This window comes from Callithrix jacchus, chromosome 12 (assembly GCF_049354715.1).
Source record: "Callithrix jacchus isolate 240 chromosome 12, calJac240_pri, whole genome shotgun sequence".
Classification (NCBI taxonomy): domain Eukaryota; kingdom Metazoa; phylum Chordata; class Mammalia; order Primates; family Cebidae; genus Callithrix; species Callithrix jacchus.
Genome location: NC_133513.1, coordinates 28,147,175 through 28,174,118, shown reverse-complemented (window position 1 = coordinate 28,174,118; position 26,944 = coordinate 28,147,175). Strand labels below are relative to the sequence as shown.

General features: G+C 45.9%; 1 protein-coding gene across 24 annotated transcripts in view; it reads right to left on the bottom strand.

Moving 5' to 3' along the window:
* The window catches only part of KATNIP (katanin interacting protein), a 227,848-nt gene that overhangs the window by 189,070 nt on the left and 11,834 nt on the right, over positions 1–26,944 (bottom strand). For 11 of the 24 annotated variants that reach the window (XM_054242718.2, XM_078344992.1, XM_078344996.1 and 8 more), the window contains exon 2: positions 12,591–12,646. The exons of 9 other annotated variants lie outside the window; for them this stretch is intronic. Coding sequence is in view for 6 of the 15 variants with exons in the window: in XM_009009354.5 (XP_009007602.4) it covers positions 12,591–12,646 (56 nt within the window). In the remaining 9 variants the exon portion in view is untranslated. Of the gene's footprint in view, positions 1–2,563; positions 2,644–12,590; positions 12,647–24,209; positions 24,326–26,944 lie in introns of those variants that run through there. 4 more of the 24 variants (XM_078344985.1, XM_078344988.1, XM_078345000.1 and 1 more) reach the window with 2 other exon arrangements.

The following is a 26,944-nucleotide window of genomic DNA, read 5'->3' as shown; positions in this document are numbered from 1 at the left end:
CTGCAACCTCTGCCCCTGCCCCCGAGAGTTCAAGCCATTCTCCTGCCTCAGCCTCCAGAGTAGCTACGTTATGCATGTGCCACCATGCCTGGCTAATTTTGTATTTTTAGTAAAGACGGGGTTTCACCATGTTGCCTGGGCTGATCTCAAACTCCTGACCTCCAGTGATCTGCCCGCCTCGGCCTCCCAAAGTGCTGAGACTACAGGTGTGAGCCACTTTCTACTTTTTTGGTGCCCATTAACCATTCTCACTTCTCCTGTCACCCTTCATAGCCTCTGGGACCCATCCTTCTATTCTCTGTGTCCATGAGTTTGTTTTACTTTTTAGCTCCCATAAGTAAGTGAGGACATGTGAAATTTGTCTTTCTGTATCTGGCTTATCTCACTAAACATTATAACTTCCAGTTCCACCCATGTTGTTGCTAATGACAGGATCTCATTCTTTTATCTGGCTGAATAGTAGTCCATTGTTTGTGTACCACATTTTCTCCACACATGTGTCTGTGGACACTGAGGTTGCTTCTGAGTCTCAGCTGTTGTGAACAGTGCTGCAAGAAACATGGGCGTCCAGAAATCCCTTGGATATACTGATTTCCCTTCTTCCGGGTATACACCTAGTTGTGGGATTGCTGGATCGTATGGTAGCTGTATTTTTAGTTTTCAAGCAACTTCCAAACTGTTCTCCATGATGATTATACTAATTTGCATTCCCAAAAAACACGTACAAGGATTCCCTTTTCTCTGCATCCTCGTATTTTTTTTCCTGTCTTTTGAATAAAAGCCATTTTTACTGGGATAAGATGATATCTTATTGAAGTTTTGATTTGCATCTAGCGGCTTCTAACCAGAATTCGGCTGTGGTCAATTGCACTGGGTTGGGGGAGGTGAATATCAGACCAGCTCCCCTGGGCAGATGAGGAAACTGAGGCTCACATTTACCTGGCAGTCATTGCCTCTGCCCAGCCCTGTGGTCACAGGAGTATGCGGTCCTCCTGTCTGGCTGTGAACCAGCAGCAAGGCCCTGTGGGGAAGAGGGAGAGTGGCATGCCCTTGCCACTTTGCCAGGGTGCACAGAACATAGGCTGTCGGCTGAGCCCTCTACTTGTTGTGTTACCCAGGGAAGGCTGTCTCACTGCTCTGAGCCTAGACTTGCTCTCATGCAAGATGAGAGTAATATTGCTTCCCTTATCAGGCTATGGTGAAGAGTCAATAAGACAACAGACGTAAACATAATTTTTTTTTGAGATGCGGTTTCGCTCTTGTCCCTCAAACTGGAGTGCAGTGGTGCAGTCTTGGCTCACTGCAACCTCTGCCTCATAGGTTCATGCAATTCTTCTGCCTCAGCCTCCTGAGTAGCTGGGATTACAGGTGCCCTCCACCACAACTGGCTAATTTTTGCATTTTTAGTAGAGATGGGGTTTCTCCATGCTGATCAGGCTGGTCTCGAACTTCTGACCTCAGATGATCCGCCTGCCTTGGCCTCCCAAAGTGCTGGGATTACAGGCGTGAGCCACCATGCCCGGCTGAACGTAATTTTTAACAATTGTGCTGTCAGTTATTATTCCCACTACACAGTGGCCATGAAGGTGACAGCTACTGTTTTTTGCCTTTCCCTCTTTTTCTGGCACCAGCATCCTGATCTTCATTTGGTAAAATACCCCTTCCTGACCATGTGCTTAACATAGAGTTGACCCCTATGTTAAGCAAAGGTTGACCTAACCTTTGTCCCCAGGATGAATATATACAACCCTAGATGGGCCAGTGAGTCTTGATCTGGGGCCTTGGCTGAACAGTTAAGTTAGCCTTGGAGAGTGCTCACTCTGCTAAAGTTGCTGAGAGAATTCTGGTAAGGACAGGAAGCAGAAGGGGAAGAGGAGGAGGAAGCATCGATCACTGTTCAGGGCTCAGGACCTGTAGGGCACTGTTCTAGGTACCCATACTCCTGACCACTTAGTGAGACAGGTGCTGCCACTATCCCCATTCTATAAAGAAAGAAACTGAAATTCAGAGGTGACTGGGCTGCTTGGGTGAGTGATGAGCCAGGATTCATCCCCAAACCTTCTAAATCTAGCACCTGAACTTCCCCCACCATGCCATCTGGCCTCTATACTGTAAGCTTGGGGCTGTCAGCGGTCATCTTGCCAGCTGGTGGAGAACAGACCCGCCATGAGAGAAGGCAGAGTCAAATGGGACTGAGTCAGAGCACCTAGATCCATCCATGCCTAATGTCCACCCCTGAACTTTTCAGCAAGCAACAAATTTTCTTTTTTTGCAGAAGCTGGTTTAAGGAAGGCTTCTATCACTTAAATGAAAGCTGACAGACATGGCCTGGGGACACTAATAAAGCTGAAGTCACAGAAGCATTGGCTTTTGTCAAACTTGGGGGGCCACAGAGGAAACAGGGGCTCAGAGAGGGGAAAGCAAGTGTGTCCACAATCAGTGGCAGCAGCCAGGACTTGAGCCCACACGGCCTGGCACTTTCATGACCTGTGTCTTGCTCCTCCAGAAGTGTCCCCAGAGTAAGTGACAGTTTTCACGGGGTGTTTTTATCCTGCAGACATACCTTTCCTGAGTAACGTGCAGGAACCTCCTCTCAGCACCATTGTCTTTTCTAATCATATTCCATAGTCCGGAAAGGGATTTCTGGGGGTGAAGGGAGGAGGTAAAGGGATATATTTTAAAGGCAATTTCATGCCTAAGATCTGAGGATAGAGAAAACTTTGATGGTGCTCTGTTGAAGGGCACATTGTTTATCCAAAACAGACTCAGGAAAGGGAAGCTGTCAACATTATCTCTTTCTGGTCACAAATTGCAGCTCTCTGATGGGTTTTTCCTAGAGTTTAATCTTGTGCTGGAAGCTAAGCTGATACCAGGAAGGTTTTAGACATGTCAATCTCCTTCCTGGCATTTTATCAGAAATTGATTCTCTTTGCTTTTCGGGGCTGGAGTCTTGGTCCTGTTGTTGTTAAACTTGGGTGTTTGTGTACACACCTCCTGCAGCGCCCAATCTGACTGGAGGTCCTGGGGCCAGCTGGGGACTCAAATACAAAGGAATTCCAACAGGGAGGGATTATGAGCCATTCTTCCATCAAAAAGGCCCAGTCCATGTCCTGCTCTTTCTCGGGAAGACTTCTCCACCTGTGACTTTGAAGGGATTAGCTCTGTAAATAGGCTATTTTGCCCCGCCAGTCCTAAATTATAATTCTTGACATTTATTGAGCTCCGAGTACGTGCCAGCTTCCATTCTAAGCACTTGACACGTATGAACTCACTGAATCTCGCCATAGTTCTGTGCAATGCAGGTTCTATATCATCCCCATCTTATAGAGGAGGAAGTTGAATCACAAAAAGGTAAGTCACTTGCCTGAGTGGGAGAGCTAGCCTAGGAATCCAGGCTGTCTGGTTCCAGGATTCTCAGGCTCAATTCCTCTGTCTGCACTGCTTCTAATCTTGCCCTGTGTCTTATTTTCCCTGCATAAATCAGAAGTTGTCAGTGGGACTGAGGCCCTACTCTTCAAGTTCTCAAAGCTGCAGAGAGACCAAGACCTCAAGAAGTGGAAAGACTGACAACAATAATTTTGCAACTGGGAATGCATTTGGCAGTTGGAACTAAAATAGATTTTGTTCTTCTCTGCCCAAAAATATGAACTAAAAGGTTTCATTCCGGTAAAAGTGCCGACTTGGAATGTCAGCTGTCATATCAGGCTCTTTGTAATGCAACGCCACCAGCTTGCCTTTTCTTTTTTGCTTTCTTTCTTTAAAAAACCTTTTTTTTTTAAACAAAGCAATTGAGATCTGTAAATATGGAAGGAGCAACTCCTGAATCCCCAGAAGGCTGAAGTTACAAGAATACAGAGAACCGACTGAGAAAATGGAAGGAAGTGTCTGCCATTTGTTCGCTAGTAGAGTCTGAAACTCAAAGAAAAGTCACTGGTCCCACTGGTGCCTGCAAACAGCCAAGACAAAGCCTATGAGCTCAGGGCTGCGAGAGATGGCTTGCAGAACGAGGTGCTGCAATTCGCAACTGCAAAAACGTGGAACCAACCAAAACGCCCACCAATCAACAAGCGGATAAAGAAACTGTGAGAGATATATATATGACGGAATACTACTCAGTCATAAAAAGGAATGAATTAATGGTCTTTGCAGCAACCTGGATAGAACTGGAGACTATTATTCTAAATGAAGGAGCTCAGGAATGGAAAACCAAACATTGTATGTTTTCGCCTACAAGTGGGAGCTAAGCTGTGAGGACGCAGAGGCATAAGAATGACACAATCAACTTCGGGCACTCGGGGGGAAAGAGTGGGAAGGCGCTGAAGGATAAAAGACTACAAATTGAGTTCAGGCCGGGCGCGGTGGCTCACACCTGTAATCCTAGCACTTTGGGAGGCCGAGGTGGGTGGATCACCTGAGGTTAGGAGTTCAAGACCAGCCTGGCCATCATGGTGAAACCCCATCTTTAAAAAACAAACAAACGGACAAAAAAATTTAAAAAAAAGAACAAATTGAGTTCAATGTATACCACTTAGGTGATCGGTGCACCAAAATCTCACAAATCACCACTAAAGAACTTACTCATTTAAACAAATATCACTTGTTCCCCAAAAACCTATGAAAAAAAAAAAAGAAATCAAGGTGCTAGATATGCCCCCAAGTCCTTCTCAGGTAAATGTCCCTCCTCTCGCCCCCACAAGACAAGTGAACTAGGGAACTGTAGGGGTGGCCACTGAGTGGTTCCACTGTGGGCACCTCAGTCAAGGACAGTCACACTTGAATCTGGCCAGCCTTCTAGAAGATACCCTAGGGAAAAACCAAAACAAAACAAAACAAAGCTCTATCCTGTTCGTGCACTTTTAAAAGATACATTGGGGCTGGGCGCAGTGGCTCACACCTGTAATCCCAGCATTTTGGGAAGCCAAGGCAGGCGGATCACCTGAGGTCGGGATTTTGAGACCAGCCTGACCAACATAGAGAAGCCCTCGCTACTAAAAATACAAAATTAGGTGGGCATGGTGGTGCATGCCTGTAATCCCAGCTACTTGGGAGGCTGAGGCAGGAGAATTGCTTGAACCCAGGAGGCAAAGATTGTGGTGAGCAGAGATGATGCCACCATTGTACTCCAGCCTGGGCCACAAGAGCAAAATTCCATCACACACACACAAAACAAAGATGAACTGGAAGGAAACGTCAGTTTAAATACAGCATATACCCTTTGATTCATGAGTTCTACTTCTAAGCATTTAGCCTTAGGCTATTCCTGCCTATGTGTACAGGGATGTCTGCTCCAGAATGTTCTTTAAAGTATTCTTACAGTAGCAAAAGACTATTCATCAACTAGATAGTCATTAATCAGGAATTCGTAACACATGTATGAAATTATTTAGGAGCAAAATCTGATCTGAAATGACATGAAATTTATAGCCTTTATTTATGCACTTAGTATAAATATTCATATTTTGTGGTACACACACACATACTACATATATGTGTAGGTGTATATATTTATGTATATATACCATGCCATGTTGCCCAGGTTGGTCTTGAACTGCTGAGCTCAAGCAGTCCTCTCCTTTCAGCCTCCCAAAGTTAGCCTGGTCCTTTTTGCTGTGTTGATCCTTCCATCAGCAGTTCCTCCTTTACAAGACGAGGCCACAGGCCAGTGAGAGAGTCTGGGCTGGCTAATCAATGCTCAAGAGTATTCAGGGAATACAATATTCCTGACATCAGCCCTCAGTTGCCCTCCCAAAAGGCAGCAAAAAAATACCGTTTCTACTGGCCGGGCATGGTGGCTCACGCCTATAATCCCAGCACTTTGGAGGGCCGAGGCGGGTGGATCACGAGGTCAAGAGATTGAGACCATCCAGGTCAACAAAGTGAAACCCCGTCTCTACTAAAAATACAAAAATTAGCTGGGCATGGTGGTGCGCGCCTGTAGTCCCAGCTACTCGGGAGGCTGAGGCAGGAGAATTGCTTGAACCCAGAAGGCGGAGTTTGCGGTGAGCCGAGATCGCGCCATTGCACTCCAGTCTGGGTAACAACAGCGAAACGCCATCTCATAAAAAAAAAAAAAAAAAAATACCGTTTCTACAAAAAAATACAAAAATTAGCTGGGCCTGGTGGTATACACCTGTTGTCTCCACTATTCAAGAAGCTGAGGTGGAAGGATCACTTGAACTTGGGAGGCAGAGTTTGCAGTGAGCTGATACAGAGCCACTGCACTCCAACCTGGGTGACAGAGCGAGACCCTGTCTCAAAACAAACAAACAGACTCCCCAACAAGATAAAGAGACCCAGAAGACCCAGAGGGGAGCAGAGGCATGTTTGTGGCTGCACACTGAAGTGACAGAGAGGGCTGTCCAGATAACCTCGTCCCTGGAGGCACCCTGGATCCTGGACTCGCTCCATTGCTGTGTTCCCCTCAGGCCCCTGTCTCCTCTTTTGCTTGGGAAAAATGAAGGGAGTCTTTAGCCTTGTACCAGAAGTCTCTGCTAATAGCAGGAAGGGGTGTGTGTGTGTGCGTTCCTGTGTGTTTGTGTGTGTGTGTCTGTGTGTGCGTGCGCGTGCACGTGTGCATGCATGCAAAGGGAAGGCTTAACATTTTCTAGTTGGGTGAGTTCAATGACTTTTGCAATCCTTTGCAAAGTCAGTTCAGCAGATGAGTGTGCTGTCAAGAGCATTTTTTGGAATCTCCAATCAACTGCAAAAGATGGCCGTCTACTATCATGGGAGGCTCTCAGAGTGGTTAAGAATGAGGGCCCTGGGGCTAGCCTGCCTGGGGCCCAGGTGCCTGGGGACACATAGCCAGGAAGTAGGAAGGCTGGAATCAGCCTCAAGTCCGGCTGGAGTGAGGGAGGCCCCTTCGGCAGGAAGCGTAATTAACTATGCTGCCTTCTCCTTGTGAAACTGTTCAATCCTAGATACTTCAAGTTATGTAACAACTAACATCTATGGAACACTTATGTGTGCCCAGCACTGTGCTAGGTACATTAATACATGACTGTATTAACTCTCTCCAAAATGGACATTATCAAACAAGGTGAGAGAGCTCAGGAGACTCGTCTAAGGTCACACAGCTGGGAGGATTTGAGGCAGAGTTGCTTGGCCCCAGGACCGGAACTGCAGGCCTCACAGCAAACCGGAGGTGTTAATTCACAGAATCACCAGTGGCCTCAGTGGCTCTGAGCAGTAAGAGGACATGTCTCCAGTGCCATGCTCATGAGCCCCACAGTGCCCTGGGCACCAGTGTGGATGCTGTGGGGATGAACTGGATGATGAATAAATATTTCTTCCTGCTCTATGATCTCCTTTATTCTAACACTGCATGATAAATTTACTTCCTAATGATTTTTGAGTAAACTACAATGACCACTATTTCAAAATCATTAATAATTCATGTCCAAGGGCCATAAACACTATATAATCTCCACAGGCAGGAACCATGAATACTTGTTAGAAACGAGGCTGAGAATATTTTTACCAGCTGAACTGAAATTATCTACTGACTTTAAGCCAACCATCAAAGCTACATTTCTCAGAAATGACGGTAACCTGGCTGGGCACAGTGGCTCACACCTGTAAACCCAGGACTTTGGGAGGCCGAGGCGGGCGGATCCCTTGAGGCCAGAAGTTTGAGATCAGCCTGGCTAACATGATGAAACCCCATCTCTACTAGAAACACAAAAATTAGTCGGGTGTGGTAGCATGCTCCTGTAATCCTACCTACTTGGGAGGCTGAGGCAGAAGGATCGCATAAACTTGGGAGGCGGAGGCTGCAGTAGGTTGAGATCATGTCACTGCACTCCAGCCTGAGCGAGAGTAAGACTGTGTCGACAGAAAAGAAAAGAAAAGAAAAGGGAGGGGAGGAGAGGGGAGGGGAGGGGAAAAGGAAAGGGAAAGGAAAGGAAAGGAAAGGAAAAGAAGGGAGGGGAGGGGACTGTAACCTTACTGATACCTCAGTTCAGGCCACCTCTTCCAGAAAGTCTTCTTTCTCTCCTCTGGCACTCCCTAGAGATTTATTTGGGGCTCAACTATAACGTTTATCATTCTCTTTGGTTTCGCCTCTTGGTATCTGTGACAGTGATGGAGAATTGAGGTGCCTTTGGGGCCAGGCAGGCCAGGCACAGGGTACAGAGAAGTACCTGGGTTGAGAGTCAGGGCTATTTATTCTGTTTTCTTTCTTAGATGGAGTCTTGCTCTGTTGCCCAGGCTGGAGCACAGTGGTGCAATCTCGGCTCACTGCAGCCTCCGCCTCCCGGATTCAAGCGATTCTCCTGCTTCAGTCTCCTGAGTTGCTGGGACTACAAGCATGCACTATCGTGCCTGGCTAATTTTTGTATGCCAGAGTCTACTTAATCCATGGAAAGCGCTGGTTCTCATCCATGGCTGCACATCAGGGGATTAAAAAATTCTGATGCCTAGGCTGCACACCCAGAGAGTTTGACCTACGTGGTTTGGAAAGAGGCCTGGACATTAGGTTAGTTATGTCTGTATGAATGAATGAATAAATGTATGAATGAATGAACTGCGCCAGGCCCTGTGCTGAGTGCTTTATATCAGCAGTTCTCAAACTGCTGCACATTAGAATCACACGAGAGCTTTTATTTTACTTATTTATTCATTCAAAAAAAATAGTTTTTGAGACAGGGTTTTGCTTTTTGTCCAGGTTGGAATGCTGTGGTGTGGTCACAGCTTACTGCAACCTCAAACTCCTGGGCTCAAGTGATCCTCGCAATTCAGCCTCCAGGGTAGCTGAGATTACGGGCACGAGACATCACACCTGTTTAATTTTTTTTTCTTTTTTAGGTAAGTCTCACTCTGTTGCCCAGGCTGAAGTGCAGTGGCATGATCTCGGCTCACTGCAATCTCCACCTTCTGAGTTCAAGTGATTCTACTGCCTCAGCCTCCCGAGTAGCTGTGATTACAGGCATGTGCTACCACACCGGCTAATTTTTGTATTTTTAGTACAGATGAGGTTTTGCCATGTTGGCCAGGCTGGTCTCCAACTCCTGACCTCAGGTTATCCAGCCATTTCAGCCTCCCAAAGTGTTTGGATTACAGGTGTGAGTCACTGCACCCAGCCTCATAATTGTTTAATTTTTCAAAATTTCTTTTTTTAGAGAAAGGGTCTTGCTTATGTTGCCCAGGCTAGTCTCGAAGTCCTGGGCTCAATCAATCTTCCTGCCTCAGTCTTCCAAAGTGCTAGGATTAAAGGGGTGAGCCAAGATACCCAGCCACCTGGGAGCTTTCAAATATCCACATGTTGCCAGGTACAGTGACTGGCAATGTTTCAATGTACATTTAACTATTTTAAATGTACATTTTAAATATGGATATAAACATTTTTAAAAATCCACAACTTTTAAATGTGGACACCTACATTTTGAAAATTATAATAGGGTATGAGCCAGATACAACACATCTTTGGGCTGAATTTGGCCTGGCCCAGTTCATTGACAACAGCCACACCCTCCCTTTGTCATGGTGGCTTAAGATCCCTCAGAGAAGTACCCAATCCCAACCCAAGGTGGATTCGTCCTCCAGAGAGTGCACTGGCCACACGACCTCACCACCTTGATAAATACGACTGTTCTGACCAGCACTGGGAAAGAGACAGCTGGTCTTCTCCTTGCCTTTTATGGTGATACAGTTTGGTCTACACCTAACATCCTGCATGAGGCACGCAGGGCCAGGAAGTCAGGAGAGAGGGAGACAGGAGAGAGGGCGTGGGATGCAGAAAGAAGAGGTGGGTGGGAAAGGCATGCTATAATCTATCAGATGAGAGTCCTCACAGCCTGCTGTTAGCTGTTGCTGTTAAAATGGTTTCTTAGTAGAAGTGGGGTTTCACCTTGTTGCCCAGGCTGGTCTTGAACTCCTGGGCTCAAGTAATATGCCCACCTTGGCCTCCTAAAGTGCTGGGATTACAGGTGGGAGCCACCGAACCTGGCTTTTTTTTAAAAAATTGTTTGTGGTTGGTTTTTTCTTTTGGTTTTCTAACAGAACTAGAGCTCCGTTAAGAGAGTTAGCACTCTCCTTTTTTCAGAGGGCCTGAAACCATATGAAATGTCTTTCCGGGTTAAGCCTGGAAGGTGTCCACATTGTGATAAACAGCCTCACTCTCTGTTTCTCACTCCTAGCACTTCTCAGAAGAGAAATGTTCTGAACTGCTCTCGGGCAATGAACACAATAGGAGTAGCTGGGAAAGCAGTAATTAGGGAAGTCCTGTTGCTAGAGACATAGAAAGGTCGAGTATCTCAACTAGCTCCCCCAGCCTTGCTCTGTAGTTTCCGAACTAATTTCTTAACGTGGATAAATGGGATGCTGCTATTCTCTGACCAAAGGCCAGGGGCAGGTTTAAGGCTTCGTTCCCGGCTTGCAGGCTGGTCTTTGCCCGGGGTCATTAATTGAGGGAGGTTGCAGGTCTGTGCTCACTTCCATCCCTGCTCCTCAACCTCAGGGTCTCTGGAAGGATGTTGTGGGAAGACTGGTACTTGCTTCTGCCTCCAGAGAAAGATTCCTTACCAGAGGGAGTGGGAAAATCCATCCTGGCTTCGCCCCTAGCCTGCCCACTTGGGCGACACTCAGATCTTTTCAGCAGCATCAAATATCCTAAGGCTTCCTCCAGCCCTCATCCCAGGTGGGCTGATTGAAAGAAAAAGAAAACGTGGCCGGGCACGGTGGCTCAGGCCTGAAATCCCCCCACTTTGGGAGGCCGAGGCAGGTGGATCACCTGAGGTCAGGAGTTCAAGACCAGCCATGGTCAACACAGTAAAATCCCGTCTCTACTAAAAATACAAAAAATTAGACAGACGTGGTGGCGGGCGCCTGTAATCCCAGCTACTCTGGAGGCTGAAGCAGGAGAATCACTTGAGCCTAGGAAGCAGGGGTTGCAGTGAGCCAAGAACGTGCCATTGCACTCCAGCCCGGGGAACAAAAGCAAAGCTCCCTTTCAAAAAAAAAAGAAAGAAAGAAAACCGCAAACTGGCTGTTCTGTTTACAGCTGATGAAGGACACAACAGGAGAAGGTGAAAATCATGGAACTCACAGGCTGCAGGGTGCAGTCCAGCCCCAGCTTACCCTCTCTGATCTGGCTGGGACAGCCCAGAAATGGAAGGAAAAAGTCCAGGTCTTCTTGCCATTTTTGAGCCCCGGGACACAGCTGAGCCAGACAAATGTTCTTTGATCATAGGAATGATGATACTTTAAAATCAAAAGTGTCGGTAGATACGTGTGGATGAATTTCTACCTGGTCAGTGTTTCTGATGAGCCACACAATTCCTCTCCCCTGCACTCCTGCCCCATCTCTACTAAATAAGACTTAATTTGATATTCTCATAAGCCTGGGGCTCAGTCAAAGGGCCCTGTAGTAACCTATGACTCCTTGTTACCACTTCCCACTCGCTTCAGGTGCCATGATCTTGCAACCTTCCTTCCTATGTCTCTGACTCTGACTGCCCTTATTCCTTGGCCTGGAAAACTGCTAGTCATTCTTCAAGAAGGAGCCTGAACACCACCTTTTCTGCAAAGGCTTTCTTGATACTGCTGGAAGAGTTATGAGATTGGTTTCTGTGTTAAAATCTCACTTTCTCTGTCCTTCTATGATGCCAATTCACACACCATATTGTAACGATCGTGCTGTAGTTCTCTTCCAACTAGACAGTGCATACCCTGAGATCAAGGACTGTGTTTTACTCAACCTCTAGTCCCAGTCTCCCTGGTGCCTGGCACAGAGCAGGTAGGTTCAGCAGGGGAGGGAGGAGTGGTAGGTTTCAAGAATGGCCACAGTATTTTGTAGCTCTTCCCATCAAGAGGTGAGGCCTAAATGCCAGATATGGGTGAAGGGGAGGATGGCAGCAAATCACACAGCCACATGTGTACCTATGCAACTATCTCGAATGTTCTTCACATGTAACCCAAAACCTAAAATGCAATTAAAAAAAAAAAGAGGTGAGGCCTATTTCCCCCCACCCCTAGAATCTGGGAGCCTGTGACCTGCTTCCAAGAATAGAAAGTGGCAGAAGTGACACTGTGTGACTTGAAAACCTAGGACTCAAGAAGTCCTGCAGTTGCCACTCCTGTTCTCTTGAACCCTTGAAGCACCATGTGAAGAAAGCTGGCTGGCTTGCAGGAAGATGAGAAGTATATGGAGGAGAACTGACGTACCGGTAACTGACTCTCAACTACCCCCCAGTTGACAGAGCCATTAATTGCAGAAGCATGAGTGAGCCCCACACAGAGCCTGAGGTCTGCAGAGCCTGGTCCAACAGCAGAACTGCCCAGATAAGCCCCAATTGCTAACCCACTGAATCCAGAACTAAATATATAGTGGTTGTTTTAAAATCTGGGATGATTTGTTACACAGACAAAGCTAACTGATACAGTCAGTTAGAGATGATTATTATAAGTAATGATTATTCCAAGTGACACTGGGTTGGTAAGTCTAGTGGCTCACTATCATCTGCTCCAGGATTCAAGCTTGGGACCCCAAGAGAAAAGAGTAGGAGATTCAGGACCCTCATTCACCACCCTGCTCCCTCAGGTCCTTTCAAATAGAGTTGCCTCCCATCAGCCCTTGCCAGGGTCACATTTACCTCCTTTTTCTCTCGTGAGCAGGACCGGCTTCTCTCAGCCTTTCGCAGAGTCTGACCTGTCGCAGTTCAAAAGCAGAACCAAGATTAAGGCTGTTTTAGAACAGCTAGTTTATCACCACAAAAGCTTTTTATTTGCAAACTGAATAGACGGGACCAATCATAACCCAATGATTTTAAGAAAATGTAGCCTGTTATTATAATGGGAAAATGGCACACTTTTGAAATAGACCAACGGCAAGGAAAATGGTAATTCACACACTTACGTTACTTGACTATAATGAACAAAGCTCCAGCCCTTTAATCTGGAACATTATCTGTACCCTGAAAGGGCCGATGGACTGTAGTTTCCCGAGTTGAATTACATTTTTATTAAATTGTTTGGAATTACATAAAATGCCTTCCACAAAAATGCCTTCCTCTGTGCACATACACACAACCTTTGATGAGTGCATACCAACGTGCTGCACCAAACCCCCAAATCCACCACAGAGGTGACAGCGCAGATGTGACTTAGCGGTAATTACCTGCATTTCACATAATGGGCAATTTCAGAGAGAACTGTTGCTTTTCCGGGAGAGTCAGAAGACTAACATTTGAAGGTATGCATAAATTCAACAGAGTGACATCATAATGTTTAAATATGCTGTTTCAAATGCAGTTTTCACAACTTTTATGGAAATGTCCATTATAAAAGAATTCCTTGATACAAAATTAATAGATTGCTTTGGTTTGAAAATATAAAACAAGAGTCACTGCATTACTGTCTATGTAAACTGCTCAACTTCTCTCCCCGGTGGCGATTTGTGAAAATGCCACAACCAGGGTTCCCTTAGGTAAGAGCGCTCAGAACACGGGAGCAGCAAAAAAGCTTAGTGACAGCTTAGCAAGAGGAAAGTGATGGGGACTGAGTCTCAGAGGAAAGACACTTGTCTTTGGACATGGTCACTTCCTCCTTTTTTTTTTTTTTTGTTTGAGACGGAGTCTCATTCTTGTTGCCCAGGCTGGAGTGCAATGGTGCTATCTCGGTTTACTGCAACCTCCACCTCCCAGGTTCAAGTGATTCTCCTGCCTCAGCCTCCCAAGTAGCTGGGATTATGGGCCTGCACCACCGTACCTGGCGAATTTTTTGTATTTTTAGTAGAGATGGGGTTTCACTATGTTGGTCAGGCTAGTCTCAAACTCCTGACCTCAGATGATCCACCTGCCTCGGCCTCCCAAAGTGCTGGGATTACAGACGTGAGCCACTGTGCCGGGCCTGAACATGGTCACTTCTAATGAGTCTGCATGTGAGTGAGAGGTAGGGGAGAGGTCACAGATGGTGCCAAAGCTCAAAGGATGATGCTTTTTACAAGAAACTGTGAATAAAGGAAAGAGCCAAGGCTCAAGGATGAACCACTGGCCATGGCCAAACTCTAGGGCCAATGTGTAAAAGGATTTAGAAATGAGGCCACTGGAGAACTTATAGGGGAGTGTGGATCTACAGTATCATAGTATGGGAGACATCTTTTGGTTTATCTGGTCAGCTCATAATGACACTGCAAACCACCCTCCCCTCTCTTCCTCTCCTTTCTGCCACACAGTGGGGCCTCTGGGCAGCCCATGATTATACATAATCCCATGACCTGAACCTCAGTATGCTGTGCTAGGGATGGACCCCTGACCCAACTGCAGCCAATCAGAATCCCAGTCCTAGGAATTTGGAATTGGTTCTGAGAGACAGAGAAGAGGGAGACACAGGGCAGAGCTATCTTCGTGTGTGAACTATGATGCTTAGTAGTTGCCAGTACTAGCCTTGGGGTAGACTAACAGAGGCCAGGATGCCTGGATAGAATGAACTAATCTGAAAGTGACTACATGCCTGCCTTTGTGTTCATAACGTGTGTTTGTTGTGTGTGTATGTTTTTTTGTTTTGTTTTGTTTTTTGTTTTTTAAGGCTAGTCAAGTGAAGCGGTGGGAGTGGAGAAGGAACAAAGAAATCTGTAACTGGTTGTGATCAATTAGTTGTAAACACACTGCACTTGGACCAGCCTTATGTTTTCTTTTTTGCCTTAAGACAAAGAACCTAGGATTTAGGGAAAAGAGCCCAGCATAAGATACCACTGTGGTTTAGGGTATTCTTTAAAAAAAAAAAAAAAAATTTATAGAGATGGGAGTTTTGACACGTTGCCTAGGCTGGTCTCAAATTTCTGGGCTTAGGTGATCCAACCACCTTGGCCTCCCAAAGTGTTGGGATTACACAGGTGTGAGCCAAAGCACCCAGCTCAGTGTGGGATGTTGATAGCGGGGCAGATGTATGTGGGGACGGGGTATATGGGAACTCTCTGTATTTTCTGTTCAATTTAACTGAAAGCTCTAAAAAATAAAGTTTGTTAGTTACACACACACACACACACACACACACACACACACTTACAGGATTTAGGGATCAAGAGATTTGAGTGTTGAGCCAATTTTATCAGGACCTCCTGATGCTTGCTGCTCTGAGATAGGAGCTAGAAAGAGCAACTCCCAGAAACCCTTGACCACACTGCTCTGGCTGTCAGTCTGGGGATTCCAACTGAGCCCTAAGGCTGGCCAGAGACAATGACATACCAGATAGTCAGGTCACACCATTCAGAGCGAGGGGACTGCCCCTGAGCTGCTAGGCACAAAGCAGGTTGAGATCCAGGCCACTGACATACTGGGGTATCCTGGCAGCAGGAGTAGTGCAGAGGCCAGTGAAATGCCAGTAGGGCCCAACTGCCAAAGAGCAGGCAGCAGGAGGGGGCAGAGCTCCTCCAGGGCAAGCAAGACAGATCCCAGCACCTGGCTGAGGCCCTAGCTTTGCTGGCCACATAGCCTCCAGGGGATCTGGTCCCAAAGGACAAGTGACCAGCTATGGGACCTTGGATAAGTCATTAGGTCTCTTTGGGCCATAGTTTTCTCCATTTTTTTTTAAGAGTTAGGCTGAATCATCTTTATGGTTGCTTTTAATCTCTAAAATTCTGTCATATTAATAAAGAACAATTTATTGTTAAAGAACTGTTAAAGAACAGTTTAAACAATTAAGGTGGGCCATAAAAACAAAATATTACCGTGGCCAGGCACAGTGGCTCACACCTATAATCCCAGCACTTTGGGAGGTCAAGGCAGGCAGATCACCTGAGGTCAGGAGTTCAAGACCAGCCTGGCCTTCAAAGTGAAACCCAGTCTCTACTAAAAATACAAAAATTAGCCAGGTGTGGTGGCGCATGCCTGTAATTCCAGCTACTCAGGAGGCTGAAGCAGAAGAATCGCTTGAACCTGGGAGGCAGAGGTTGCACAGTGAGCCAAGATCGCACCACTGCACTCCAGCATGGGTGAAGGAGAGAGACATTGTCTCAAAAAAACAAAAAACAAAATATGAATGTAACTGGGCAGCTTATCCTCAAAATGCATTTGAAAACTTTTTTACCCCTTTCTCTTGGATTTCAAGATTGAATGTTAAGGCAAACTGCAGAAGCCTTTTCTCTTAGTCTTAAAATAGACTCCACATCGGCCGGGCACAGTGGCTCACGCCTATAATCCCAGCACTTTGGGAGGCTGAGGTGGGTGGATCATGAGGTCAAGACATCGAGACCATCCTGGCCAACATGGTGAAACCCCATCTCTACTAAAAATACAAAAATTAGCTGGGCGTGGTGGTGCATGCCTGTAGTCCCAGCTACTCGGGAGGCTGAGGCCGAACTGCTTGTACCCAGGAGGCGGAGGTTGCAGTGAGCCGAGATCATGACACTGCAGTCCAGCCTGGTGCCTGGCGACGAAGCAAGATTCTGTGTCAAAAAAACAAACAAAAAAAAACAAAGACTCCACGTCCCTCCCTTTCTCATTGTATATACTCCTTTCACATTGCTCTAATTGTATACTCATATTTCATTATATGCCTTCTTAGAAGTTCCCGGGGCTAATCTTTTTTTTTTTTTATAGCTTATCTTCCTTTTTTATCCCAAAATACCTGTGTAAATGGGACAATGTCGCAAAACAAGGCAGAAATCTGTAAACAAGTACGTCTCACTCAGAGGAAAGAACTGATTGAACAGAAGGCACCAGAGGTTGCATTTTGTTGGGTTACATGCAAACAGTAAATGGGGGGAAAGATTCACCAAAGAGAAAGGAATTCGCACCGTCATTTCATTGCCACATCCTAAGGATGAAGAACGGCCTTGCTCGCTGCTGATGATCCACCTGCACCTTACATTGTAGTGTAAACTGTACCTGATGCTAAGGAGACAAATTCCCACACAGCACAGGGGCTAATCTTGAGACAGAACGAACAAGCCTGGAGACCCAGCTGCAACATTCCAGAGACGATCTCATGGTGGCGAGTTAACGACCCGGCCATCTTTGAGATGACGCCAGCCCCACATCCAGATAGACTGGGGCCTAAGACGGCCACCAGAACAAGACACACAGACAGTACTCAGTCCAATTCTTGCATGCCTTCCTTGTCAAGTTTTCCCTTCTTATTTATTTATTTATTGAGAGATGGAGCCTCACTCTGTTGCCCAGGCTGGAAAGCAGTGGCACGATCTCTGCTCACTGCAACCTCTGCCTCCCGGTTCAGGCAATTCTCCTACTTCAGCCTCCCAAGGAGCTGGGATTACTGGTGCCCGCCACCATGCCTGGCTAATTTTTGTATTTTTTTTTTTTTTTAGTAGAGATGAGGTTTTATCGTGTTGGCCAGGCTGGTCTCGAACTCCTGACCTCAGGTAATCCACTTGTCTCGGCCTCCCAAAATACTAAGATTACAGGAGTGAGCCACTGCACCTGGCCAGTCTTCCCCCTTTAAACCCCTGTTTTCCTCCACAAAATGAAAGTGGTTACTTTGGACCACTTCCCCGTTCCCAGTTTTGGTTAATAAATACACTTTCTTATTATCAGACCTCATTCTTACTAACTGAACTCTGCAAGCAGCAAGCATGAGACTTGCGTCTGGTCGTCCAGTTACATTAATGCAAAAAACACAGAGCTTAACTACTAAAATGTGAAAGTAGGACAGATGTAATGGCTCATGCCTGTAATCCTGTCACTTTGTGGGGCCAAGGCAAAAGGATCACTGGAGGCCAGGAGTTAAAGACCAGCCTGGGCAACATACCAAGACCTTGTCTCTTTAAAAAACACACAAAACAAAAAGAATAAAATAAAATAAAACATAAAAGCAAATCTTTCTATTGGAGTTAATTAGAAGCTTTTAAATTCATTAAATCGGAAAATAATTTCCTTATTTTCCAACGAAGATAATTTACTCGATTAAGCGCATTTGTTATCTAAGCTCCCTAGAAGACTGGTTGGCCCAGTCCTCGCATCACCGAGCCTCTCCCTCTCCTCCAGATTAGCTCAGTGCAAAGACAGCTCCTGCCTGTCAAGAATGGCAGGGCCGTACCCAGATTACACTGAGCCTGTCTACTACACTCAGCTTCTCTGTGTATCTTCCCACCTGTATCTCATTTATTCTCACAACACCTCAAAGAAGGAAGTGGAAAAAGGTGACGTTAATATCAATATATGCCACTTGCAAAATTAAGGGGTGTCCCTCTGCATTTTGCAAGGTGACCCGACTGCTTCAGCTATGAAGCAATAAATAAGGCGAAATGTAAACGATACAAGCATACTTCACTTTATAGAACAACTGTCTGCCTGTGAAAAAGAAAAAGAGGAAGTGATAGCATTGAATTTTGTAACTACAATACGATTCTCCCACTTACGATTTCAGCAAGGTTTTATCTGCACACAGGATTTATTTTCAATGGTTAGCACATTCTGACACTTTGCTCTAAATGAAGGTAATCTTCATCACTACCGTTTAGAGGGGAGCTGCATCTTCCTCCGATGTTAGTTTCTGAAGTCATCAGGCAAGGGAAAATCAGTGCCAAAATTACCCTTGATAAAGTCTTAAACAACCCGTGAAGTACAGTCTACAGGACATAGCTTTTTATATCCTCTGCTTAGACTAATATGCATGTATATTTGATGCATATGGAAATGTATAGTACATGATAAAAATACATATGCAAAAGATAATTTCATGATATTCCTAATTAAACTATTCATATTGTAATCCACTTCCTCTATTTATCCTCTTCAGGTGGGAGGAGCGTGGTGGGGGTGGAGGTAAGAGCCCAGCAACCATATCGGACACCTACTATGAGTTTCTATGCAGACACATCATCTTAAGCATCCTCACAACCACACCTTTACACCAGGGGTCAGCAAACTTTCTCTGTAAAGAGTCAGAGAGTAAATATTTTTCTCTATGTATTCCATAAGGTCCTAAGACAACAAGGTCTCTGGTGCAACCACTCAACTCCATCGCTGTGGCAAAAGCAGCCACAGACAGTATGCAAATCAAGGGATGTGACCACGTTCCAATAAAACTTCATTTAAAAAAACATTGTCACGTACAAGTAGGAGCTAAACATTGGGAATACATGAACATAAAGATAGTAACAATAGACACTGGGGACTGAAAAACAGAGGAGGGAGAAAGGGCTAAAAAACTTCTGTTAGATAGTATGTTCACCATATGGGTTTACTATATAGGGTTAATAGAAGCCCAAACCTCAGCATCATGCGATATACCCGTGTAACAAACCTGAACATGCACTCCCCAAAGCTAAAATTAAAATTAAAAATTAAAAAAAAAAGGACTGGCACGGTGGCTCATGCCTATAATCCCAGCACTTTGTGAGGCCAAGGCGAGCGGATTGCCTGAGGTCAGGAGTTCCAGACCAGCCTGGCCAACATGGTGAAACCCTGTCTCCACTAAAAATACAAAAAAAATTAGCTAGGCGTGGTGGCGGGTGCCTGTAATCCCAGCTACTTGGGAGGCTGAGGCAGATCAGCTTGAACCTGGGAGGTGGAGGTTGCAGTGAGCTGAGATTGCGCCTTTGCACTCCAGACTGTGAGAAACAGCAAGACTTCGTCTCAAAACAACAACAACAACAACAACAAAAAACCGGTGACAGGCCAGATCTGGCCCACAAGCTGTTGTTTAGACTCTTGCTTTAGATGTATAGTACCATTCCTACTGACACAAACCAATGAAGAAATGAGAAGTAAACAGGGTGAGTGATTGCACGGCTTGCTCAAGGTCACAAAGATGTAGCTTGTAAGTGGCAGGGCTCAATGCCTGTAATCGCCATCTTCACCATCATCATCACTGCCATCAACATCATTGTCACGGTCACCATCATCACTGTCACTGATATCACCACTGACACGACCCTCAGTGTCAACCATCATCACCACTGCTATCTTTATCATCACCACCATTAACATGGGAGCTCACCTGCAGTCAGGGTTTACTACGTGCCAGGCACTGAGGGCTGCGGGCTAGGTACATACATCAAATCATTTACTCTTCACAACTACCCTATATCATTATTATTATTTTGAGATGGAGTCTCGCTCTGTCACTCAGGCTGCATTGCAGTGGTGCGATCTCGGCTCACTGCAACCTCCACCTCCCTGGTTCAAGCAATTCCCTGCCTTAGCCTCCCAAATAGCTGGGAGTATAAATGCATGCCACTATGCCCGGCTAATTTTTTTGTATTTTTAGTAAAGATGGGGTTTCACCATGTTGACCAGACTGGTCTCAAACTCCTGACTGACCTCAGGCAATCTGCCCACCTCAGCTTCCCAAAGTGCTGGGATTACAGGTGTGAGCCACAGCGCCCAGCCTGGAATAGACACTATTATTATCCCACTTGGCAGATGAGAGCACTGAGACCCAAAGAGATTAGGAAACTTGCCAAATATCACACAGCGAATGAGTGGCAGGGCTTTAGTTTGAATCTGGGCAATTTGGCTCCAGAGCCTGCACTCCTAACCACTAGACTCCACTGTCCCTCAGCCAGGTCAGTCAAGGCTGGTACAGAACAAAGGCAGTATAAGCAGGTGCTGAGGAGGATGTTCTAGGTTGGGAACTCTCCTGCGATGCAGCTGTTAAACGTGCTTCGGACTCTCACAGCAATTAATAAAGAGACTGAAGGGAAGTAATTCTCCAGTGAAGGTAGAGCTCCCTTCTAGCCAGATGGCTTACTGAGAAGATCTAGAAGATGGCAAGGGGCAGAAAATACCAAATGTGCAGAGGCAGGCTTGACTATTAGACCCTCACTCTCATCAAGTCAGGTAAAATGCTCAGCCTTGGAACAAACAATCAGGTTTTGGAGAATAAAACGAACTGAATAGAAAACTGTAGGTAAAGACATCCAGTGTTAAGGGCCTCCCCATCACTAAAGAGTTTTGGATTAAGAACTTATCCAGCCGGAAGGCTGGGCGCAGTGGCTCACGCCTGTAATCCTAGCACTTTGGGAGGCCGAAGTCAGTGGATCACCTGAGGTCTGGAGTTCAAGACCAGCCTGGAGTTCAAGATCATGGTGAAACCACATCTTAAAAAAAAATTTAAAAAACGTATTTCCAGAGAAAGGCATGGTGGCTCGTGCCTGCAATCCCTCAAAAGCACAAATGCATTTTTCCTTTGAGCTAGCGATATCACTACTAGGAATCAGCCGTGAAGAAATTTGTCTACAAATAAGAAGCAACATATGCGCAAGGTATTCGCTGTATCATGATTTGCAATAGCAAATATTATAAATAGTAAGTCGCTGAATAAATACGATGAATCTACACAATGTAACTGAACACTATAAAGCTGGAAGAATGAGCAAGCTTCCTATATTCTACTCCTTATATCGCCTTAAAAGATGGTCATATTTTAAGGTAGAAAAAAAATCAAGGCCATAAAATGTATATTACATGTAACCTTTCCTCTAAGAAAAAGGAAAAATCAAAATATACACTCATATTGGTTCTCTTTGCATAAAGAATCACCCAGAGAGCACATGTGAGGGACTTCTAAATGCATATTTTTTATATTGCTTTTATTTTTATTTTCTTGTTACTATTATCTTTTAAAGACTGAGTCTTGCTCTGTGGCCCGTCCTAGAATGCAGTGGTATGAACACAGTTCACTGCAGCCTGGAACTCCTAGGCACAAGTGATCCTCCCACCTCAGCCTCGTGAGTAGCTGGGATTACAAGGCAGGCAGATTACCTGAGGTCAAGAGTTCGACACTCGCCTGGCCAACCAACATGGTGAGACCCCATCTCTCGTAAAAATACAAAAATTAGCCAGTCGTGGTGGTGGGTGCCTGTAATCCCAGCTACTCGGGAGGATGAGGTGGGAGAATTGTTTGAACCCAGGAGGCAGAGGTTGCAGTGAGTCAAGGTCACCCCACTGCACTCCAGCCTGGGTGACAGAGTGAGACTCCTCAAAAAAACAAACAAACAAAAAAAACAAGGGTGTGCCACCACACCCAGCTAATTTTTTTACTGTTTTGTAGAAATGGAATCTTGCTATGCTTCCCAGGCTGGTCTCAGAACTCCTGGGCTCAAGTGATTCTCCTGTCTCAGCCTCCCAAAGTGATTATAGCCATGAGCCACTGTGCCTGGCCTTATTTTTATTTTTGAATGATCTATTTGGATCTATTTCCTATTCAAAAGCTAAAACAAACTTAAAATATTCAATGTCCAAAGGCTGATTTAAATGTGTAAAAAAAAATAACATAATGAGAAATGCTATAGACTCTCTCATCCAAGACCTGAGATGGGGCAGGCGGTCTGTCAGAGGGAGATGGAGGAGCCTCTGGGAACCTCAGGACCCCAAAGCTTGCTGGAAAGAGAACACAATATTTTTGGAGGACAAACTGCCTTCTTTTAAGAGATCAATCAGTGATGTGTGAGAGATAAGAATGAAATGATGACAAAATGTGGTTTCTGGAAATTGAAACAACAGTTCCTTAGTGAAGCCAATAGATTATCGGTGACCTGCTCATTTATTTGAGGACGAAGTTTTTATGAAACGGCTAGAGAAGATGAAAAAGGAAAAAAAAAGATAAAGGAAGGTGCAGATGGGTTGTCTGACAATCTGATTTCACCAGGAGTCGGTTTCTCCAGTGCTTTCTGAGCCCTTGCCATTGTCAGCTTCTTCCCTGGGTGACAGCTCTTGGGATTTCCTATCGTTTGCAATGACAAAGCCGAGTGGGTCACAAAAGCAAAGCAAACTGTTCACAATCACACAGCAAGAAAGCAAGGAGGGGTTAGCAACCTATTAGTCCAACGGCTGACCCAGTGCTCAGCATGCTTGCTCTACGCTGCTGCCTGCACACCCTTCTTCTAGTACAAGAACGGAACACCCCGTCATGACAACCCCCACCCCATTTCAACTTTTCTTTTTAGACAGAGTCTCACTCTGTCACCAAGGCTGGAGTGCAGTGGTGTGATCTCAGCTCGCTGCAACCTCCACCTTCCAGGTTCAAGCAATTCTCCTGCCTCTGCCTCCTGGTTGGCTGGGATTACAGGTGCCTGCCACCACACCCGACTCGTTTTTGTATTTTTAGTAGAGACTGGGTTTTGCCCTGTTGGCCAGGCTGGTTTTGAACTCCCGACCTCAAGTGATCTGCCCACCTTGGTCTCCCAAAGTGCTGAGATTACAGGTGTGAGCTACCATGCCTGGCTGGTTTCCTGAACCTTGATTCTAGCTTCTCCCTATAGCGTTTGCAAAGATACACATGTGTCAGAGTGAGGCAAACAGAGAAAGGCGGCAGGGTGGGGACAGGGTGGGGACGAGGCAGCCTAAAAACAGCTGCTCAGGAGAGGCACAGTGGCTCACGCCTGTAATCCTATCACTTTCGGAGGTTAAGGTGGGAGCATCCTTGGACAACAAAGCGAGACGCCATCTTTTTTTTTTTTTTTTTTTTTTAATTTTCACCTGGGTGCAGGTGGGCTGAGGCCAAAACAGGCGTCAGCCAACACCATCTCTTAAAAAAAAAAAGAAAAGAACAGCTGCTGTTTTCCATTCAGATAGGCGGGCCTGGTTTTGCTGGATTAGATTTCCCAGAGAAGTGGTAAATCCAGTCTTAATTTTTAAAAGTTGATGAATGATTTAAACAATTTTAAGGCTCTGTGACAGGCTAAAAAAAAATCAGGCCTCTAGTTTCCAACTCAGTATATAACTAGGCAGACAAATGGAAAATCTCTTGCTTTCCCATTCTTCTTTTTTTGTTTCTGTTTTTTTTTTTTGATTTTGAGACGTCTCGCTCTGTTGCCCCGGCTACAGTGCAGTGGTGCTATCATAGCTCACTGCAGTCTCAAACTCCTGGGATCAAGCCATTCTCCCACTTCAGTCTGGAAAACAGCTGGCACTAAAGGCATGTGCCACCACACTTGGCAAAAATTTATTTTTGTAGACAGGGGGCGGGGGGCTCAAACTCCTGGATTTAAGCCAATTTCCCACCTTTGCCTTCCGAAGTGTTGGGATTACAGGCATGAAGCTGCGCGCCTGGCTTTCCCATTATTTCTTTTCTTTTTTTTTTTTTTTGAGACAGACTCTTGCTCTGTCACCCAGGCTGGTATGCAGTAGCGTGATCCTGGCTCACTGCAGCCTCCACCCTCCAGCTTCAAGCAATTCTACCTCAGCCTCCCGAGTACCTGGGATTACATGGGCATGCCGAGACACCTGGCTAATTTTTGCATTTTTAGTAGAGACTGTTTCAGCATGTTGGCCAAGCTCGTTGTGAACTCCTTCAGGGGATCCACCCACCTCGGCCTCCCAAGGTCCTAGGATTACAGGTGTGAGCCACCGTGACTGGATCCTATTATTTATCTTGATGCCATGGACCCGTTAGTTAGGAGGGAACTTCTTTAAGGACATTCCACTGAAACAACAGAAATCTATTAGACAAAGACAGGACTGTTTGAAAGCCAGGGGGACTCTGCTCTGCAACACCCCTTCCCCTCCTTCCCCACATGTGCCTCCAGGCTGATCTGAGCCTTTAAGTTACCTTCCTTTTTAGCAAGCCTGAAACAATATCCCTGTCACTTTTCCTTTGCATTTTCTGTGTAACTTGACTTCTGGGGCCCAGTTTACTGCCAAATTACCTGGGATAAACAAGTCATGCTAAGACCCTCTTTCCCTTTCCAAACCCAAACAGCAGCTGGCAGACAGAAATGCTTATTTATAACCTACACACCGTTATGCGCATTTGCTTGGTTTAGAAATGCTTAGCCGTGCTTCTTCCACGAGCTTCGGGTTTCATAGTTAGATAAGAGCCTGGACAATGCTGTGTGGTGGCTGAGAGTGGAGGCTCTGGGTCCCTGGGTCGGCAGGTCATTACCCATTTTGGCGTCCTATTAGTCCTAACTCCATTTAAGTCTAGGTTAAGGCCGCAGCTGTGAAAGGCTCAGAACAGCACCTTGCATACAGTAGGTACTTAGCAGTTATTAGTTACCTCCTCCATAAACTGCTGACTATTCACGGATCTCAGCCAGTTTGATTGAACTTGGGCTTCCAAATAGATCTTGAATCTGTTCATTTCTATCATCCCTTACTCCAAGCCAAGCCCCGTCAACTCTTCCTGGACTCTTTTCCTTCCCTCCCTCCCTCCCTCCTTTCTTTCTTTCTTTTTTTTTTTTTTTTTGTGAGACAGTTGCCCAGGCTGGAGCGCAGTGGCCTCGATCATGGCTCACTGCAGCTTCAACCTACTGGACCTACTGGGCTCAAGTGATCCTCCTACCTCAGCCTCCTGAGTAGCTGGGACACAGGTGTGTGTCACCACAGCCAGCTATTTCTTTATTTCTTTTTTTTTAATTTTAGTAGGGATGAGGTCTCACTATGTTGCCCAGCTGGTCTCGAATTCCTGGGTTCAAGCAATTCTACCTGCCTCAGATTCCCAAAGTGCTGGGATGAGAGGCATGAGCCATCGCACCTAACTTTTTCAACAGCCACCTAATAGGTCCCCCTGCCTCCACTCTTGCCTGGATTTTCCTGTGGCAGCCATATAAAAACCAAACCCTGTTGTCACTTGCCTGCTTGACCTTCTAATGTTTCCTTGTTCATGCAGAAAAGAATCCGAGCCCCTTGCCAGGTTGACCAAGCTCTGCATGGCCTGGCCCATGGGATATTTGGGACCTTTCCGCCCTCTTCCCTGCAGTTCACTTTCCTGCAGCCTTACTTTCTTCTTTGCATTTAGAGAAGGAATCTTAGCCAGGCACGGTGGCTCACATCTGTAATCCCAGCACTTTGAGAGGCTGAGGTGGGTGGATCACGAGGTCAGGAGTTCGAGACCAGCCTGGCCAAGACAGTGAAACTCCTTCTCTACTAAAAACACAAAAAATTAGCCAGGTGTGGTGGCGGGCACCTATAATCCCGGCTAGCCAGCTACTCAGGAGGCTGAGACAGGAGAATTGCTTGAACCCGGGAGGTGGAGGTTACAGTGAGCTGAGATCCCACCTTTGCCCTCTAGCCCAGGTGACAGTGTGAGACTCCGACTCACAAAACAAAACGAAAAAAAAGAGAGAGAGAAGGAATCTTGCTCTGTTACCCAGGCTGGACTGCAATGGTGTGATCTCAGCTCACTGCAGCCTCGACCTCCCAGGCTTAAGCGATCCTCCCAAGTGGCCTCCTGTGTAGCTGGGACCACAGGCATGCACCATTGTACCTAGTCCCACATCGTCCTTCCTGCCTCTGGGCCAAGAGCACTCATGTCCTTGGTCTTATGAGGGATCCTTCTTGGCAATGAGATTTCAGCTTAAAGCAATCCCCCTCTCTGGAGGGACCCAGCCCTCAGTCCTCCCTGCCTTAACCTTCTGCATGGCACTTACTGACATTTTCTTATTAATATGTTTGTGGTCTACCCCCAACTAAAAATAAGCCCCATGAAATCAAAGGGCACTGTCTGGCTTATCACTGAATTCTCCACACCTGGAACAGTACCTAGAATGGAGTGTGCATCACTAGAAATTTCTGAAAAGGATGAACAAATGAATGACCAAATTTCTGAATAGAAATTGCTGGAAGGGACTAGAGGCACGACCGTGTACTGCAGTGAAGACGTCATCTGCTCTCGCAGTGTGCTTTCCTGATCCCTCCCCCTGCTCCTGCTGGGATGGTGAAACGAAATATGACAAAGTCAGTTTAATACCCCATTGAAGATAATTGGAAAATATTGATTTTTTTTCCATTTGAAATAGTAAAGATAAGTAAATGCTACACTTCTGTAATCTAATCAGCCGGTTATGTGACAACACACTTCCCAGGCTGAAATATATTTCAGTCCACCTCTGTATCCATCAGACAAGCTCCTAAACCCATTCCCTCTCTGTACTCCAATCTAGCCCCCTCCAGTCACCCCAGCTCTCCATAGTGTACAAGTGAGGACTCTGCACTTGTGAAAACATGCACATGTGTATGTGTATCTGAATTAAAGTGTCTTCTGAGTATTCGCATCTCCCAAAAATGATCTGCCAAACTGCCCTGAAAAACATTGGAAGTAGTGC